Below are 16,366 nucleotides of genomic sequence, written 5' to 3' on the forward strand. Positions count from 1 at the left end.
AAAGACTAGAGATCTCTTCAAGAAAATCAGAGATACCAAAGGAACATTTCATGCAAAGAGGGGCTCGATAAAGGACAGAAATGGTATGGACCTAAGAGAAGCAGAAGATATTAAGAAGAGATGGCAAGAATACACAGAAGAACTCTACAAAAAAGATCTTCATGACCCAGATAATCACGATGGTGTGATCACTGACCTAGAGCCAAACATCCTGGAATGTGAAGTCAAGTGGGCCTTAGAAAGCATCACTACGAACAAAGCTAGTGGAGGTGATAGAATTCCAGTTGAGCTATTCCAAATCCTGGAAGATGATGCTGTGAAAGTGCTGCACTCAATATGCCAGCAAATTTGGAAAACTCAGCAGTGGCCACAGGACGGGAAAAGGTCAGTTTTCATTCCAATCCCAAAGAAAGGCAATGCCAAAGAATGCTCAAACTACTGCACAATTGCACTCATCTCACATGCTAGTAAAGTAATGCTCAAAATTCTCCAAGCCAGGCTTCAGCAATATGTGAACCATGAACTTTCAGATGTTCAAGCTGGTTTTAGAAAAGGCAGAGGAACCAGAGATCAAATTGCCAACATCCGCTGGATCATGGAAAAAGCAAGAGAGTTCCAGAAAAACATCTATTTCTGCTTTATTGACTATACCAAAGCCTTTGACTGTGTGGATCACAATAAACTGTGGAAAATTCTGAAAGAGATGGGAATACCAGACCACGTGATCTGCCTCTTGAGAAATCTGTATGCAGGTCAGGAAGCAACAGTTAGAACTGGACATGGAACAACAGACTGGTTCCAAATAAATATGTCAAGGCTGTATATTGTCACCCTGTTTATTTAACTTATATGCAGAGTACATCATGAGAAACGCTGGACTGGAAGAAACACAAGCTGGAATCAAGATTGCTGGGAGAAATATCAGTAACCTCAGATATGCAGATGATACCACCCTTATGGCAGAAAGTGAAGAGGAACTCAAAAGCCTCTTGATGAAAGTGAAAGTGGAGAGTGAAAAAGTTGGCTTAAAGCTCAACATTCAGAAAACGAAGATCATGGCATCCGGTCCCATAACTTCATGGGAAATATATGGGGAAACAGTGGAAACAGTGTCAGTCTTTATTTTTGGGGGCTCCAAAATCACTGCAGATGGTGACTGCAGCCATGAAATTAAAAGACGCTTACTCCTTGGAAGGAAAGTTATGACCAACCTAGTAATGTCAAAAGCAGAGACATTACTTTGCCAACAAAGGTCCGTCTAGTCAAGGCTATGGTTTTTCCCGTGGTCATGTATGGATGTGAGAGTTGGACTGTGAAGAAAGCTGAGCACCGAAGAATTGATGCTTTTGAACTGTGGTGTTGGAGAAGACTCTTGAGAGTCCCTTGGACTACAAGGAGATCCAACCAGTCCATTCTAAAGGAGATCGGCCCTGAGATTTCTTTGGAAGGTATGTTGCTAGAGCTGAAACTCCAGACTGATCTGATCTGCCCCACAACAAGGCTGTGATCCATGAAGGGGTTCATTGTCTGTCACATTGCCAATTCATATGATAGAATGCCTTGTCCAATGTAAAATATATGATGTTTTCACCTCAGTTTTCATTAATTTTCAATATATTCAAGTTTCCTTTAAGATATTATTAATTATAATAATATGTACACCAACATAATATCGACTTTTCAATAGAAAAGAAAACTACTGCCATCAGTTTCAGTTCAGTTCAGTTCAGTCACTCAGTCATGTCCGACTCTTTGTGACCCCATGAATCGCAGCACGCCAGGCCTCCCTGTCCATCACCAACTCCCGGAGTTCACTCAGACTCACGTCCATCGAGTTGGTGATGCCATCCAGCCATCTCATCCTCTGTCGTCCCCTTCTCCTCCTGCCCTCAATCCCTCCCAGCATCAGAGTCTTTTCCAATGAGTCAACTCTTCGCATGAGGTGGCCAAAGTACTGGAGTTTCAGCTTTAGCATCAGTCCTTCCAAAGAAATCCCAGGGCTGATCTCCTTTAGAATGGACTGGTTGGATCTCCTTGTAGTCCAAGGGACTCTCAAGCGTCTTCTCCAACACCACAGTTCAAAAGCATCAATTCTTCGGTGCTCAGCTTTCTTCACAGTCCAACTCTCACATCCATACATGACCACGGGAAAAACCATAGCCTTGACTAGACGGACCTTTGTTGGCAAAGTAATGTCTCTGCTTTTGACATTACTAGGTTGGTCATAACTTTCCTTCCAAGGAGTAAGCGTCTTTTAATTTCATGGCTGCAGTCACCATCTGCAGTGATTTTGGAGCCCCCAAAAATAAAGACTGACACTGTTTCCACTGTTTCCCCATATATTTCCCATGAAGTTATGGGACCGGATGCCATGATCTTCGTTTTCTGAATGTTGAGCTTGAAGCCAACTTTTTCACTCTCCACTTTCACTTTCATCAAGAGGCTTTTGAGTTCCTCTTCACATATCAATTATTAATAAGATGAATCTTACTTTCAGAATTGTTAAAAAAAAATAGATATTGGCAAATATACATAAAACTTACTATTTTAACCAGTTTTAGGGTACAATTCAGTGGATTTAAGTACATTCACATCATTGTGCAGCCATCACCATTAACTATCCCCAGAAATCTTTCCTCATCCGAAATAGAAACTCTTTGCCCTTTAAACAATAACTCCCCATTATCCTTTCCCCCAGCCTCTGGCAACGTCTGTTCTATCTTCTGTCTTTACGAATTTGCCATTATAATAAGTTTTTTAATGTGACAATTAATGTGTCCTGTCACCACAACAAGACTGTCCATGAAGGGGAAAATAGTGTACTACATTAATTAATTCCCAAATGTTAAGCTAACCTTACATTCCTAAGATAAATCCTTTTTCTCTGTTGCTAGATTTGGTTCGCTCTTGTCTTATTGAGGATCTTTGAATATATATTCATAAAAAACATTGACCTGTTGTTCTTTTTCCCTGTGCGTGTAATGTCTTTGTCTGGCTTTTGTGTAAAGGTAATACTGTCCTCATAAAATAAACTAGAAAGTGTTCCTCCCTCTCATAGATGGGGTATAAACTTCTATACATAGTTTTGTTATAGTTGCTGTCTTTATCCATCCTTTTACTTTCAACCTATTTGAAATCTGCCATTAATCTAAATTTCCTGTAATAATAGACTTCCTGTGTAATAATTAATGATACTTTTAAAACAATGAAAACCCCATTTGTTGTATTTTAGGGCACTTAACAAAATTAGCTGCCAATGTAAACCTTGATTTCACAACTATAATTTCTTGTTTCCAGACACTCTATGGTTCTCTTTCTTATACTAAATCTTAATGTTTGACTTATTTTTGTTTTACTTAAAATAAAATCTAGTAAACATATGTTGGGCCCTCTTTTTTTTCTTTCTTATTGCTGTTGGTTAGTCATGTCTGATTCAGCGACCCCATGGACTGCAGCACGCCAGTCTTCCCTGTCCTTCACTATCTCCCAGAATTTACTCAAACTCATGTCCATTGTGTCAGTGATGCCATCTAACCATCTCATCCTCTGTTGCCCCCTTCTCCTCCCGCCCTCAATCTTTCCCAGCATCAAGGTCTTTTCCAGTGAGTTGGCTCTTTGCATCAAATGACCAAAGTATTGGGAGCTTCAGCTTCAGCATGTGTCCTTCCAATGAGTATTCAGGGTTGCTTTCCTTTAGGATGGACTGGTTTGATCTCCTTGCAGTCCAAGAGATTCTCAAGAGTCTTCTCCAACACCATAGTTCAAAAATATCAATTCTCTGGCACTCAGCCTTCTTCTTTATGATCCAAATGTGACTACTGGAAAAACCATAGCTTTGACTATACGGACCTTTGTTGGCAAAGTGATGTCTCTGCTTTTTAATATGCTGTCTAGGTTTGTCATAGCTTTTCTTTCAAGGAGCAAGTGTCTTTTCATTTCATGGCTGTAGTCACTTTCTGCAGTGATTTTGGAGCCCCCCAAAAATAAAGTCAGCCACTGTTTACATTTTTCCCCCTTCTGTTTGCCCTGAAGTTATGGGACCAGATACCATGGTCTTAGTTTTTTCAATGTTAAGTTTCAAACCAGCTTTTTCACTCTCCTCTTTCACCTTCATCAAGAGGCTCTTTAGTTCCTCTTCGCTTTCTGCCATTAGGGTGGTGTCATCTGCATATCTGAGGTTATTGATACTTCTCTCTGCAGTCTTGATTCCAGCTTGTGCTTCATCCAGCCCAGCATTTCGCATGGTGTACTCTGCATATAAGTTAAATAAACATGGTGACAGTATACAGCCTTGACGTACTCCTTTACCAATTTTGAACCAGTCCATGTCTGGTTCTAACTGGTGCTTCTTGACCCACATACAGGTTTCCCAGGAGGCAAGTAAGGTGGTCTGGTATTCCCATGTCTTTAAGAATTTTCCACAGCTTGCTGTGATCCACACAGTCAAAGGGTTTAGCATAGTCTCTTTAAGTCTGAGAACCACTAAGACTAGGTTAGAGATATGTTATACATACAACATAGATTGTTAATTGCTTTACAATGTTTTGTTGGTTTCTGCCAAACATCCAGTCAACCAGCCATAGGTTTACATATGTCCCCTCCCTCTTTAACCTCCCTCACAACTCCCACCCTATCCCACTCCTCTGGGTTGTCACAGAGCACTGCTTGAGCTACCTATGTCATACAGCAAATTCCCACTGGCTATGGCAATGTATGTTTCAATGCTACTCTCTCAATTTGTCCCACCTTCTCCTTCCCCCGCTGTGTCCACAAGTCTATTCTCTATGGCTGTGTCTCTATTGCTCCCCTGCAAATAGGTTCATCAGTATCATTTTTCTAGATTCCATATATATGTGATAATACACGATATTTGTCTGACTTACTTACAGACTCTAAGTTCATCGACCTCACTAGAACCGACCAAATTCGTTCCTTTTTATAGCTGAAACTCCTGAATTTTTTTAAAATTAATTAATTTAATTGGAGGCTAACTACTTTACAATATTATAGTGGTTTTTGCCATACATTGACATGAAATCAGCCATGGGTGTACTTGTGTCCCCCATCCTGAACCCCTCTCCCACCTTCCTCCCCATCCCATCCCTCAAGGTTGTCCCAGTGCACTGGCTTTCAGTGGCCTGTTTCATGCATCGAACTTGGACTGGTCATCTATTTCACATATGGTAATATACATGTTTCAATGCTATTCTCTCGAATTATCACACCTTTGCCTTCTCCCACAGAGTCCAAAAGTTTGTTCTTTACATTGGTGTATCTTTTGCTGTCTCGCCTATAGGGTCATCATTACCATCTTTCTAAAGTCCATATATACGCGTTAATATACTATATTGGTGTTTTCCTTTCTGACTTACTTCATTGTATAATAGGCTCCAGTTTCATCCATCTCATTAGAACTGATTCAAATGCATTCTTTTTAATAGCTGAGTAATATTCCATTGTGTATATATACCACAGCTTTCTTATCCATTCGTCTGCCAGTAGACATCTAGATTGCCTCCATGTCCTAGCTATTGTAAACAGTAGTGTGATGAACATTGACCCCAATGTTCTCTTGGGGAGATCCCAACGTGTCTCTTTCAGTTCTGATTTCCTCATTGTGTACGCCCAGCTGTGGGATTGCTGGGTCGTATGGCAGTTCTATTTCCAGTTTTTTAAGGAATCTCCACACTATTCTCCATAGTGGCTGTACTAGTTTGCATTCCCACCAACAGTGTAAGAGGGTTCCCTTTTCTCCACATCCTCTCCAGCATTTATCTTGAAATAATTTTTAAAGTAATAAAATTTTAGCAGTATTTTTACATTAGAAGATATTATAAAACTGACTTTGTAAACATAAACCATATTAAAATCACTCCTATATATTGTGAATAACTGAAAACCATCTAAATGTCTAGTCATATACATTGGTTAAATTACAAGGAATTCATGTAATAGTTATCTATTTAAAATCATGTTTTGTAAGTATATGACATGGAACATGTTCAACAATTGGTTAAGTTATCCTGTTCTAGTAACTACTCTCTCCCCTGACTTCTTTCAGCATGTTGCAGCTTCCCAAGGTGTTTTACCATACCTGCTGGCTTTCTTTAATCACTCCTTTGTAAACAGTCACTTCATTAACCACTGTTCAAACATGCTACTTTAGTGTGTCATCTAATTCCTGGCAGGACCCTGAGAAAGTTTAACCCTGTTACTGTCTGTTTGATGTAATTAAGATAAAATTACAGGACTTCCATGGTGGTCTAGTGGATAGGAATCCAGCTGCCAAAGCAGGGGACATGGTTCAAATCCTGGTTAGGGAAGATCCCAGATGCTGCAGAGCAACGAAGCCCATGTACCACAACTACTGAGCCCATGCTTGAGACCCTGTGAGGCCTTGTGCCTAGAGCCCGTGCTATACAAGAGAAGCTGCCACAAGGAGAAGCTCCCTCACTGCAAAGAAGAGTACCCCCCATTCACCACAATGAGAGAAAGCCTCTGAGCAACAATGAAGACCCAGCACAACCAAAAAAAAAAAAGATGAGATTACTGAGAAAACAAGAAATGCCTGTTTTTTTTTTTTCAAAATATTACTATGTTTACTGCAGCTGTGTTAGTCTTTCAGTCATGTCCAACTCTTTGCAACCCCACGGACTATAACCCACCAGGCTTCTCTGTCCATGGAATATTTCAGGCAAGAATACTGGAGTGGATTGCCATGCCCTCCTCTAGGAGATCTTCCCAGCCCAGGGATCAAACCCAGGTCTCCTACATTGCAGCCATATTCTTTACCATCTGAACTACCAGCAGGGAAGTCCAATAATAGTGATGGCTACCATTAATTAAACGTATTTTTAGTTTATACTATGCTTTGTATATCATCTCAGTCTTTTAACCCTATGATGTATAACAGTCATCATCCCCAGTTTATACATGAGGATACATTCAATATCGCTGATTACTGTGTATTAACATATTGTTATTGTTTTCTTTTGTAGATCATTCACGAGAAGTCTTGGAGCAATTAGTAGGCCCGAACAAACTAAAGCAAGTGACGTGGACTGTGTATTGATGCTCACTGAAGCTTATCAGATCTATGATCTTCATACTACTTGCCCTGGAAACAATGATCTCAGAGATTGGCTTTCAATAGTATGATTTATGCTTTGAAGTTAACCTGGCTTTTAAACATTTTAATAGTGCTTTTATTTCTATATATAAGTTTGCTGATGAGTGAGTGTTCTTGAAATGGCAGTTATAGCATGCCCTCTGATATATTGGGGAAGGGTACTGTTTTCTCCTTAAATAAGAACGTTTTAAGTTACCTGTTTCCGCTGGGAATTTCCTTCTCCTAACTAGATATTTGAGCTACTATAAGAGATATTTATCACTGTGGATAAACAGGAGAATTCTAAGTTATTTCTAAAAGCATAGTTACCTTCCTAGCTGTTTTCTGGCTACTGCCTTCCAAAGTATTTAAATGTCCACTGGCCAAAAAGCAAAGCTGAATATCATGCCTGTATATTCTTCACAAAAATTATTATTTCAATGAAACAAAGAAATGTAATAGTTTAATATCATAATCTCAGATATCATACCTTAGCCATTTAGCATATGAGTGATACTGAGGCCTTTGCCGGCCACTTATTACATTGGTTTTTATGGCTACTTTCCCCCAATACATGCTATTCATCTACAAACTTTCTTCCTTAAAAACTGCATTCAAGAATGTGTAAGAATGAGTCAATATGAAATAGCATCACAGAGGTTGTATCCTGAAGCTCTACTGGTTTCACATTGTAAAATAAACAGCAGAGATCTTAGTTTTCAAATGCAATATATTACTATCTATAATCACAAAATTCTCTAAAACATACCATGTTTAAACTACCCCCAAATTCACCATATTCCCTATGCCAAAAGCCTTTGTCAGTGGGACCTTCTTAAAGACTTCCTATTTAAACTGTGATACAGTGAATAACAGGGAAAGTATGGTATGGTAGATTACTTGGACATACGTAGAGGGACAGGTTTACATATTCAACTCTACTTCTTCTCCTTACTATTAACTACTTTATAAATGTGCTATGTTTATAGTGTATAGTGTACAATATAGTGTATTGCCACTGCAAAGGTGGTACACATGCGTGTATGTATAAAATGGGTAAGGCCTGTTCCAGCTGTGAAATTTCTTTAAAGACAAATTCAGTAAGATTTAATATTGAATGCCTAACCAAGTCACTACCTTTTTCCCCTTTTGAAGAAACTAGTTTCAAGATCTAAAGTGTCAGATTTTTAAGGTCTATAAAGGACTATCATCCTAAAGCAGCTTGTGGCTTGATCTTTTTTATATTACTGGTTATATCAGCTATTTTTCAGCACCCTGCTTAAAAGTCTGGTCTCCCATCCCTATCCTACCTATAACTTCACCCTTACCCGTCATTCTGAACTCTGTTTTTCCCCTATCCATCTTTTACCATCTGACATCTTATTTTTTATTTATTATCTATCTGCCCACCCTTGTATATAAGCTTCATGAAGACAGACATTATTTCTCTTTTTTCACTGCTGTATCTCCAGTACCTAGAACAGTGTCTGGTATCTAATAAGCACCCAAATATTTGTTGAATAAATAGACAAGAAAATAAATAAAAGTAATACCCATACTTCAAGTTTCTGGTCTGTGACATGTACAGAGATTGGAAGTCATCACTCCCACAAGATAAAAGCTGAACAAACTGAAAATCATGAAGCAGTACAGCATTGTTTGAAAGTAAAGTTGTGTTAGTTGTAGATGTACACTGCAAACTCTAGGGCAACCGGTAAAATAAATTTTAATAAATATGATTGACATCCTAAGGGAGGGGAGATGAAACCATATAAAATGCTCAATTACCAGAAAAGGGGGCTTCCCTGCTGGCTCAGTGGTAAAGAATCCGCCTGCCAATGCAGGAGACACGAGCTTGATCTCTGGTCTGGGAAGATCTCACATGCCGTGGAGCAGCTAAGTCAGTGCGCCTCGACTATTGAGTCTGTGCTCAGGAGTCTAAGAGCCGCAACTATGGAAGCTGATGCACCCTTGAGCCCATGCTCCACAAGAAGAGAAGTCATGGCAGTGAGGAGCCCACACACCACAGCTAGAGAAAGCCTAAGCAGCAACAAAGACCCAGCACAGCCAAAAAACAAAAAAAGATAAAGGAGAATTCCCCAGTGGTCCAGTGGCTAAAGACCCTGCACTTTCACTGACAAGCTGCTGCTGCTGCTAAGTCGCTTCAGTCGTGTCCGACTCTGTGCGACCCCAGAGACAGCAGCCCACCAGGCTCCCCCGTTCCTGGGATTCTCCAGACAAGAACAATGGAGTGGGTTGCCATTTCCTTCTCCAATGCATGAAAGTGAAAAGTGAAAGTGAAGTCACTCAGTCGTGTCTGACTCCTAGCAACCCCATGGACTGCAGCCTACCAGGCTCCTCCGTCCATGGGATTTTCCAGGCAAGAGTACTGGAGTGGAGCCTGGGTTCTATTCCTGGCCCAGGAACTAAGATCCCACAAGACTTGCAATGCAGCCCCACCCCCACCCCAACCCCACAAAAAAAGATAAAATAAGGAAGAAAAAGTAGAACACAAAAAAGAAAAACGGCAAGGAATTGGAAACAGCTATAAGGATGGTAGAAATTAATCCAGCTATATCAATAATGTCTTTAAATGTTTAAATATGAACAATCTATTTGTTAAAAGATTTATTTATTTAAGGTTTTGGCTGGGGTGGGCCTTTGTTGCTGCATGCAGGCTTTTCTCTAGTTGTGCTGAGTGCGGGAGACTCTGATAGGGTGTTCACGCTACTATGTTGCAGAGCACAGGCTCTAGTCACTTGAGCTTCAGTAGTTGCAGCAAGTGCACTCTAGAGTGCAGGCTTATTGTTGCATCACACAAATTTAGTTGCTCTGCGGCATATGCGTTCTTCCCAGAGCAGGGATCGAAACAGTTTCTCCTGCATTGGCAAGATCTCTGAAGAAGATTTAGCTTCGGGACCAGGGACTAGGCTTGATCACTCAAGAGCTTTTGTGTAGCACAGTTTTATTAAAGTATAAGAGGGGACAAAGAAATCTTCTAACATAGACATCACAAGGGGAACGGATAGCACCCCACTTGCTAGTCTTAGCAAGGGAGCTATATACTTTTTAATTGGGTATAACAATAAATCAAAAGAATGTCTCAAGGTTACAAAGATCTTACTAGATCCAGTCCCATAATTTACATTTTCAGATGACACTTCTGTTCAGTTACTCAGTCATGTCCGACTCTTTGCAACCCCATGAACTGCAGCACACCAGGCCTCCCTGTCCATCACCAGTGCCTGAGTTTACCCAAACTCACGTCCATTGAGTCAGTGCCCTCAATCTTTCCCAGCATCAAGGTCTTTTCAAATGAGTCGGCTCTCGCATCAGGTGGTGCAACTACTGGAGTTTCAGCTTCAACATCAGTCCTTCCAATGAATAGCCAGGACTGATCTCCTTTAGGATAGATTGGTTGGATCTCCTTGCAGTCCAAGGGACTCTCAAGAGTCTTCTCCAACACCACAGTTCAAAAGCATCAATTCTTTGGCGCTCAGCTATCTTTATAGTCCCAGCTCTCACATCCATACAGGACTACTGGAAAAACCACAGCCTTGACTAGATGGACCTTTGTTGACAAAGTAATGTTTCGGTTTTTTAATATGCTGTCTAGGTTGGTCATAACTTTCCATCCAAGGAGTAAGCATCTTTTAATTTCATGGCTGCAACCACCATCTGCAGTGATTTTGGAGCCCCAAAAAATAAAGTTAGCCACTGTTTCCAATGTTTCCCCATCTATTTGCCATGAGGTGATGGGACGGATGCCATGATCTTAGTTTTCTGAATTTTGAGCTTTAAGCCAAGTTTTTCACTCTCCTCTTTCACTTTCATCAAGAGGCTTTTTAGTTCTTCTTCACTTTCTGCCATAAGGGTGGTGTCATCTGCATATCTGAGGTTATTGATATTTCTCCCGGCAGTCTTGACTCCAGCTTGTGCTTCTTCCAGCCCAGTGTTTCTCATGATGCATATAAGTTAAATAAGCAGGGTGACAATACACAGCCTTGACATACTCCTTTTCCTATTTGGAACCAGTCTGTTGTTCCATGTCCAGTTCTAACTGTTGCTTCCTGACCTGCATACAGGTTTCTCAAGAGGCAGGTCAGGTGGTCTAGTATTCCCATCTCTTGAAGAATTTTCCACAGTTTATTGTGATCCACACAGTCAAAGGCTTTGGCATAGTCAATAAAGCAGAAGTAGATGTTTTTCTAGAACTCTCTTGCTTTTTCCATGACCCAACGGATGTTGGCAATTTGATCTCTGGTTCCTCTGCCTTTTCTAAAACCAGCTTGAACATCTGAAAGTTCATGGTTTACATACTGCTGAAGCCTGGCTTGGAGAATTTTGGGCATTATTTGACTAGCGTGTGAGATGAGTACAATTGTGTGGTAGTTTGAGCATTCTTTGGCATTGCCTTTCTTTAGGATTGGAATGAAAACTGACCTTTTCCAGTCCTGTGGCCACTGCTGAGTTTCCCAAATTTGCTGGCATGTTGAGTTCAGCATGTTCACAGCATCATCCTTTAGGATTTGAAATAGCTCAACTGGAATTCCATCACCTCCACTAGCTTTGTTTGTAGTGATGCTTCCTAAGGCCCACTTGACTTCGCATTCCAGGATATCTGGCTCTAGGTGAGTGATCATACCATTGTGATTATCTGGGTTGTGAAGATCTCTTTTGTATAGTTCTTCTGTGTATTCTTGCCACCTCTTCTTAATACCTTCTGGTTCTGTTAGGTTCATACCATTTCTGTCCTTTATCGAGCCCATCTTTGCATGAAATGTCCCCTTGGTATCTCTAATTTTCTTGAAGAGATCTCCAGTCTTTCCCATTCTACTGTTTTCCTCTATTTCTTTGCACTGATCACTGAGGAAGGCCTTCTTATCTCTCCTTGCTATTCTTTTGAACTCTGCATTCAAATGGGTATATCTTTCCTTTCCTCCTTTGTTTTTCACTTCTCTTTATTTCACAGCTATTTATAAGGCTTCCTCAGACAGCCATTTTGCTTTCTTGCATTTCTTTTTCTTGGGGATGATCTTGGTCGCTGTCTCCTGTACAGTGTCACGAACCTCCGTCCATAGTTCATCAGGCACAGTCAAATCTAATCCCTTAAATCTATTTCTCACTTCCACTGTATAATCATAAGGGATTTGATTTAGGTCATACCTGAATGTTCTAGTGGTTTTCCCCACTTTCTTCAATTTAAGTCTGAATTTGGCAATAAGGAGTTCATGATCTGAGCCACAGTCAGCTCCTGGTCTTGTTTTTGCTGACTATATGGAGCGTCTCCATCTTTGGATGCAAAGAATATAATCAACCTGATTTTGGTATTGACCATCTGGTGATGTCCATGTGTAGAGTCTTCTTTTGTGTTGTTGGAAGAGGGTGTTTGCTATGACCAGTGCATTCTCTTGGCAAGACTCTATTAGCCTTTGCCCTGCTTCATTCTGTACTCCAAGGCCAAATTTGCCTGTTACTCCAGGTGTTTCTTGACTTCCTGCTTTTGCATTCCAGTCCCCTGTGATGAAAAGGACATCTTTGGGGGGTGTTAGTTCTAGAAGGTCTTGTAGGTCTTCATAGAACCGTTCAACTTCAGCTTCTTCAATATTACTGGTCAGGGCATAGACTTTAATTACCGTGATACTGAATGGTTTGCCTTGGAAACAAACAGAGATAATTCTATCATTTTTGAGATTGCAACTAAGTACTGCATTTCGGACTCTTTTATTGACTATGAGGCTACTACATTTCTTCTAAGGATTATTCAGAAGGTTCTTAGGAAGGAGAAATATGTCCTTGAGCAGGATACATTGTTGTTATATAGTCGTGGTACAGAGTTTAAGGAAAAACATATCCTTGAGCAAGATGAGTTGTTTTGTTGTGCAATCATCAGGTCTTGATTTAAAGAAAAAACATTTGTCCTTTATCCTCCTTGACAACTCCAGACTCCTATCTTCTTCTCGGGGACCCTGGACTTCTTATCAACCTACCTAGGAATTGACTCTCAGATTCTCAACAACTGCACCACCAGGGAAGTGCATATGTGAACAGTCTTAATACAACCTGTTTGTTAGCTATTAAGTCATTTCAAGGATCACTGTTATATATATATGGGAGATTTTAAATATTTTAAGTAATATTTGAATATCTCAAACACCTTCTTGTACCCACCTCATAAATAATTAAGAGAAGATAACAGAAACAGGGTTGTAGATATTTAAAATTAAACCTACTCTTGGCCTCTTCAAGTCAATGTCAAACAGTGCTCCAGAGTATAATTCCCTTTAATTTTCTCCTTCTTATCCTGCCGAGAAAGACATTACCCAGCAGAATATCCTGAATTTTCCAAGAATATGTCAACAAAACTCTTTCTCCTCAAATACCATCCAATACCACTGTAGCCTATAATTTCCATTAATGTTTACCAATGCGGAATCAAACTTTTGAGTTTATAATTGACCCCCAGTAGATCAATGGAAATTGGATACAAGAATTGATTTATTGGGTTATAATAATCTCTGACTTCTAAATTCAGGAATCAGAAGATCCTCTGTTGACCTCAGCTCCAAAACTCCCATGTAATGATCCTGTTTTCCTATCTAAGCAACAACTTTCTCCTAACTGCTTTCTCTACATTTCTGTTGAATGACTGTAACTATGATCACATCTCCCTGGTATCCTAATCCCATTGGCATGTGTGTATTATTAGAAAGCATATAATGCAAGTGTCATAACCAATTCCTAAGTAGTATGTAAGAACAAGAGTACAGTTGACCCTTGAACAACATGGGTGTGAACTACACTTTATGTGTTTTTGTTTGGTTGGTCTTCAATAAATACTTCAGTATTATGCAGTCCATCCTCGGATGCAGAAACTTGGATTTGTAATGTAAAGTTATATGTAGATTTTCAATTCTAAGAGGGTGGTTGGCGATTGTCAGCACCCTAACCCCCACATGTATACAGAGTTGCATTTTATACTTCACTTGTAATATGTATTGTGGTCATGTTTTGTTTTAAATTGAAGAACAGGAAATATAGTACATAAAATCAGTACAAAATTACAAGACCCAAAACTAAAAACTAGGTCTCCCTCCCACCCTCATCCATCAGCCATCTGGTACCCTTTCAGAACACAACCATTCTGACCAGTTTCTTAACTTACCTTTCCGAAGACATAATATGTCTACTGCAAATAAATATATATGCTTTACACATACATTCATATGTAGGTACATACACATCTTTTTTTTTTTTTTCCATAAATAGTGGTATACTGTACATATAATCCTTCACATTGCTTCTCGTTTATGTCCTAACATTCTTATTGATATATAAGATCCTGACAACTTGGGATATTTGTGGTATAACAAACTGTTACTGATCTTGAAATGGAGTCGCTCAGTCGTGTCCGACTCTTTGCGACCCCGTGGACTGTAGCCCACTGAGCTCCTCCGTCCATGGGATTCTCCAGGCAAGAATACTGGAGTGGGTTGCCATTTCCTTTTCCAGGAAATGACCTTAATAAACCATAAAAATGCATCATAAGGTATCACAGTACTGAGTATGTTGTTGTTGTTGAGTCACTCAGTCCTGTCCGACTCTTTTTGAGACCCCATGAACTGCAGTACATTAGCCTACCCTGTCCTTCACCAATTCCCAGAGCTTGCTCAAGCTCACGTCCATTGAGTCAGTGATGCTATCCAACCATCTTACTCTCTGTCGTCCCCTTCTCCTCCTGCCCTCAATCTTTCCCAGCATCGTGGTCTTTTCTAATGACTCACATCTTCCCACCAGGTGACCAAAATATTGGAGCTTCAGCTTCAGTATCAGCCCTTCCAATGAATATTCAGGGTTGATTTCTTTAGGATTGACTGGTTTGATCTGCTTGCAGTCCAAGAGGCTCTCAAGTGTCTTCTCCAACACCACAACTCGAAAGCATCAGTTCTTCGGCGCTCAGCCTTCTTTATGCTCCAACTCTCAAAACATCTGTACATTACTACTGGAAAAGCCATAGCTTTGACTACACGGACCTTTGTCGACAGAGTAATGTCTCTGCTTTTGAATATGCTGTCTAGGTTGGTCATAACTTTTCTTCCAGGAGCAACTGTCTTTTAACTTCATGGCTGCAGTCATCATCCGCAGTGATTTTGGAGCCCAAGAAAATAAAGTCTGTCACTGTTTCCTTTGTTTCTCCATCTATTTGCCATGACGTGATGGGACCAGATTCCATGATATTCATTTTTGAATGTTGAGTTTTAAGGCAGTTTTTTTCACTCTCCTCTTACACTTTCATCAAGAGGCTCTTTATTTCCTCTTTGCTTTCTGCCATTAGGGTGGTGTCATCTGCATATCTGAGGTTATTGATATTTCTCCCAGAAATCTTGATTCCGGCTTCTGATTCTTCCAGCCCAGCATTTCCCATGATGTACCCTGCATAGAAGTTAAAATAAGCAAGGTGATAATATACAGCTTTGGGGTACTCCTTTCCCAATTTTTAACCAGTCCATTGCTCCATGTCTGGTTGTAACTTGCTTTTTTTGACCTGTATACAGGTTTCTCAGGAGGCAGGTAAGGTGATCTGGTATTCCTATCTCTTGAAGAATTTTCCAGTTTGTTGTGATACACACAAAGGCTTTAGCATAGTCAATAAAGCAGAAGCAGATGGTTTTCTTGAATTCTCTTGCTTTTTCTATTACTCAGTGGATGTTGGCAATTTGATCTCTGGTTCCTCTGTCTTTTCTAAATCCAGCTTGTATATCTGGAAGTTCTTGGTTCACATACCATTGATGCCTCAGTTCAGTTCAGTCCCTCAGTCATGTCCGACTCTTTGCGACCCTGTGAACTGCAGCACGCCAGGCGTCCCTGTCCATCACCAGCTCCTGGAGTTCACCAAAACTCATGTCCATCGAGTCGGTAATGCCATCCAGCCATCTCATCCTCTGTCGTCCCCTTCTCCTCCTGCCCCCAATCCCTCCCAGCATCAGAGTCTTTTCCAATGAGTCAACTCTTCGCATGAGGTGGCCAAAGTATTGGAGTTTCAGCTTCAGCATCAGTCCTTCCAATGAACACCCAGGACTGATCTCCTTTAGAATGGACTGATTGGATCTCCTTGCAGTCCAAGGGACTCTCAAGAGTCTTCTCCAACATCACAGTTCAAAAGCATCAATTCTTCGGCGCTCAGCTTTCTTCACAGTCCCACTCTCACATCCATACATGACCACTGGAAAAACCATAGCCTTGACTAGACGGACCTTT

General features: G+C 40.4%; 1 protein-coding gene across 3 annotated transcripts in view; it reads left to right on the top strand.

Annotated features, from left to right (window-relative positions):
* Nucleotides 1–8,664, top strand: part of AMN1 (antagonist of mitotic exit network 1 homolog (S. cerevisiae)) — a 67,630-nt gene extending 58,966 nt beyond the window's left edge. For all 3 annotated transcript variants that reach the window (XM_010860592.1, XM_010860591.1, XM_010860593.1), the window contains one exon: nt 6,999–8,664. In XM_010860592.1, the coding sequence (XP_010858894.1) occupies nt 6,999–7,072 (74 nt within the window). In that variant the 3' untranslated portion in view covers nt 7,073–8,664. The remainder of the gene's footprint in view (nt 1–6,998) is intronic.
* The last annotated feature ends 7,702 nt before the right edge of the window (nt 8,665–16,366 follow it).

This window comes from Bison bison, unplaced genomic scaffold (genome assembly GCF_000754665.1).
Source record: "Bison bison bison isolate TAMUID 2011002044 unplaced genomic scaffold, Bison_UMD1.0 scf7180017864468, whole genome shotgun sequence".
In the NCBI taxonomy this organism is placed as follows: Eukaryota; Metazoa; Chordata; class Mammalia; order Artiodactyla; family Bovidae; genus Bison; species Bison bison.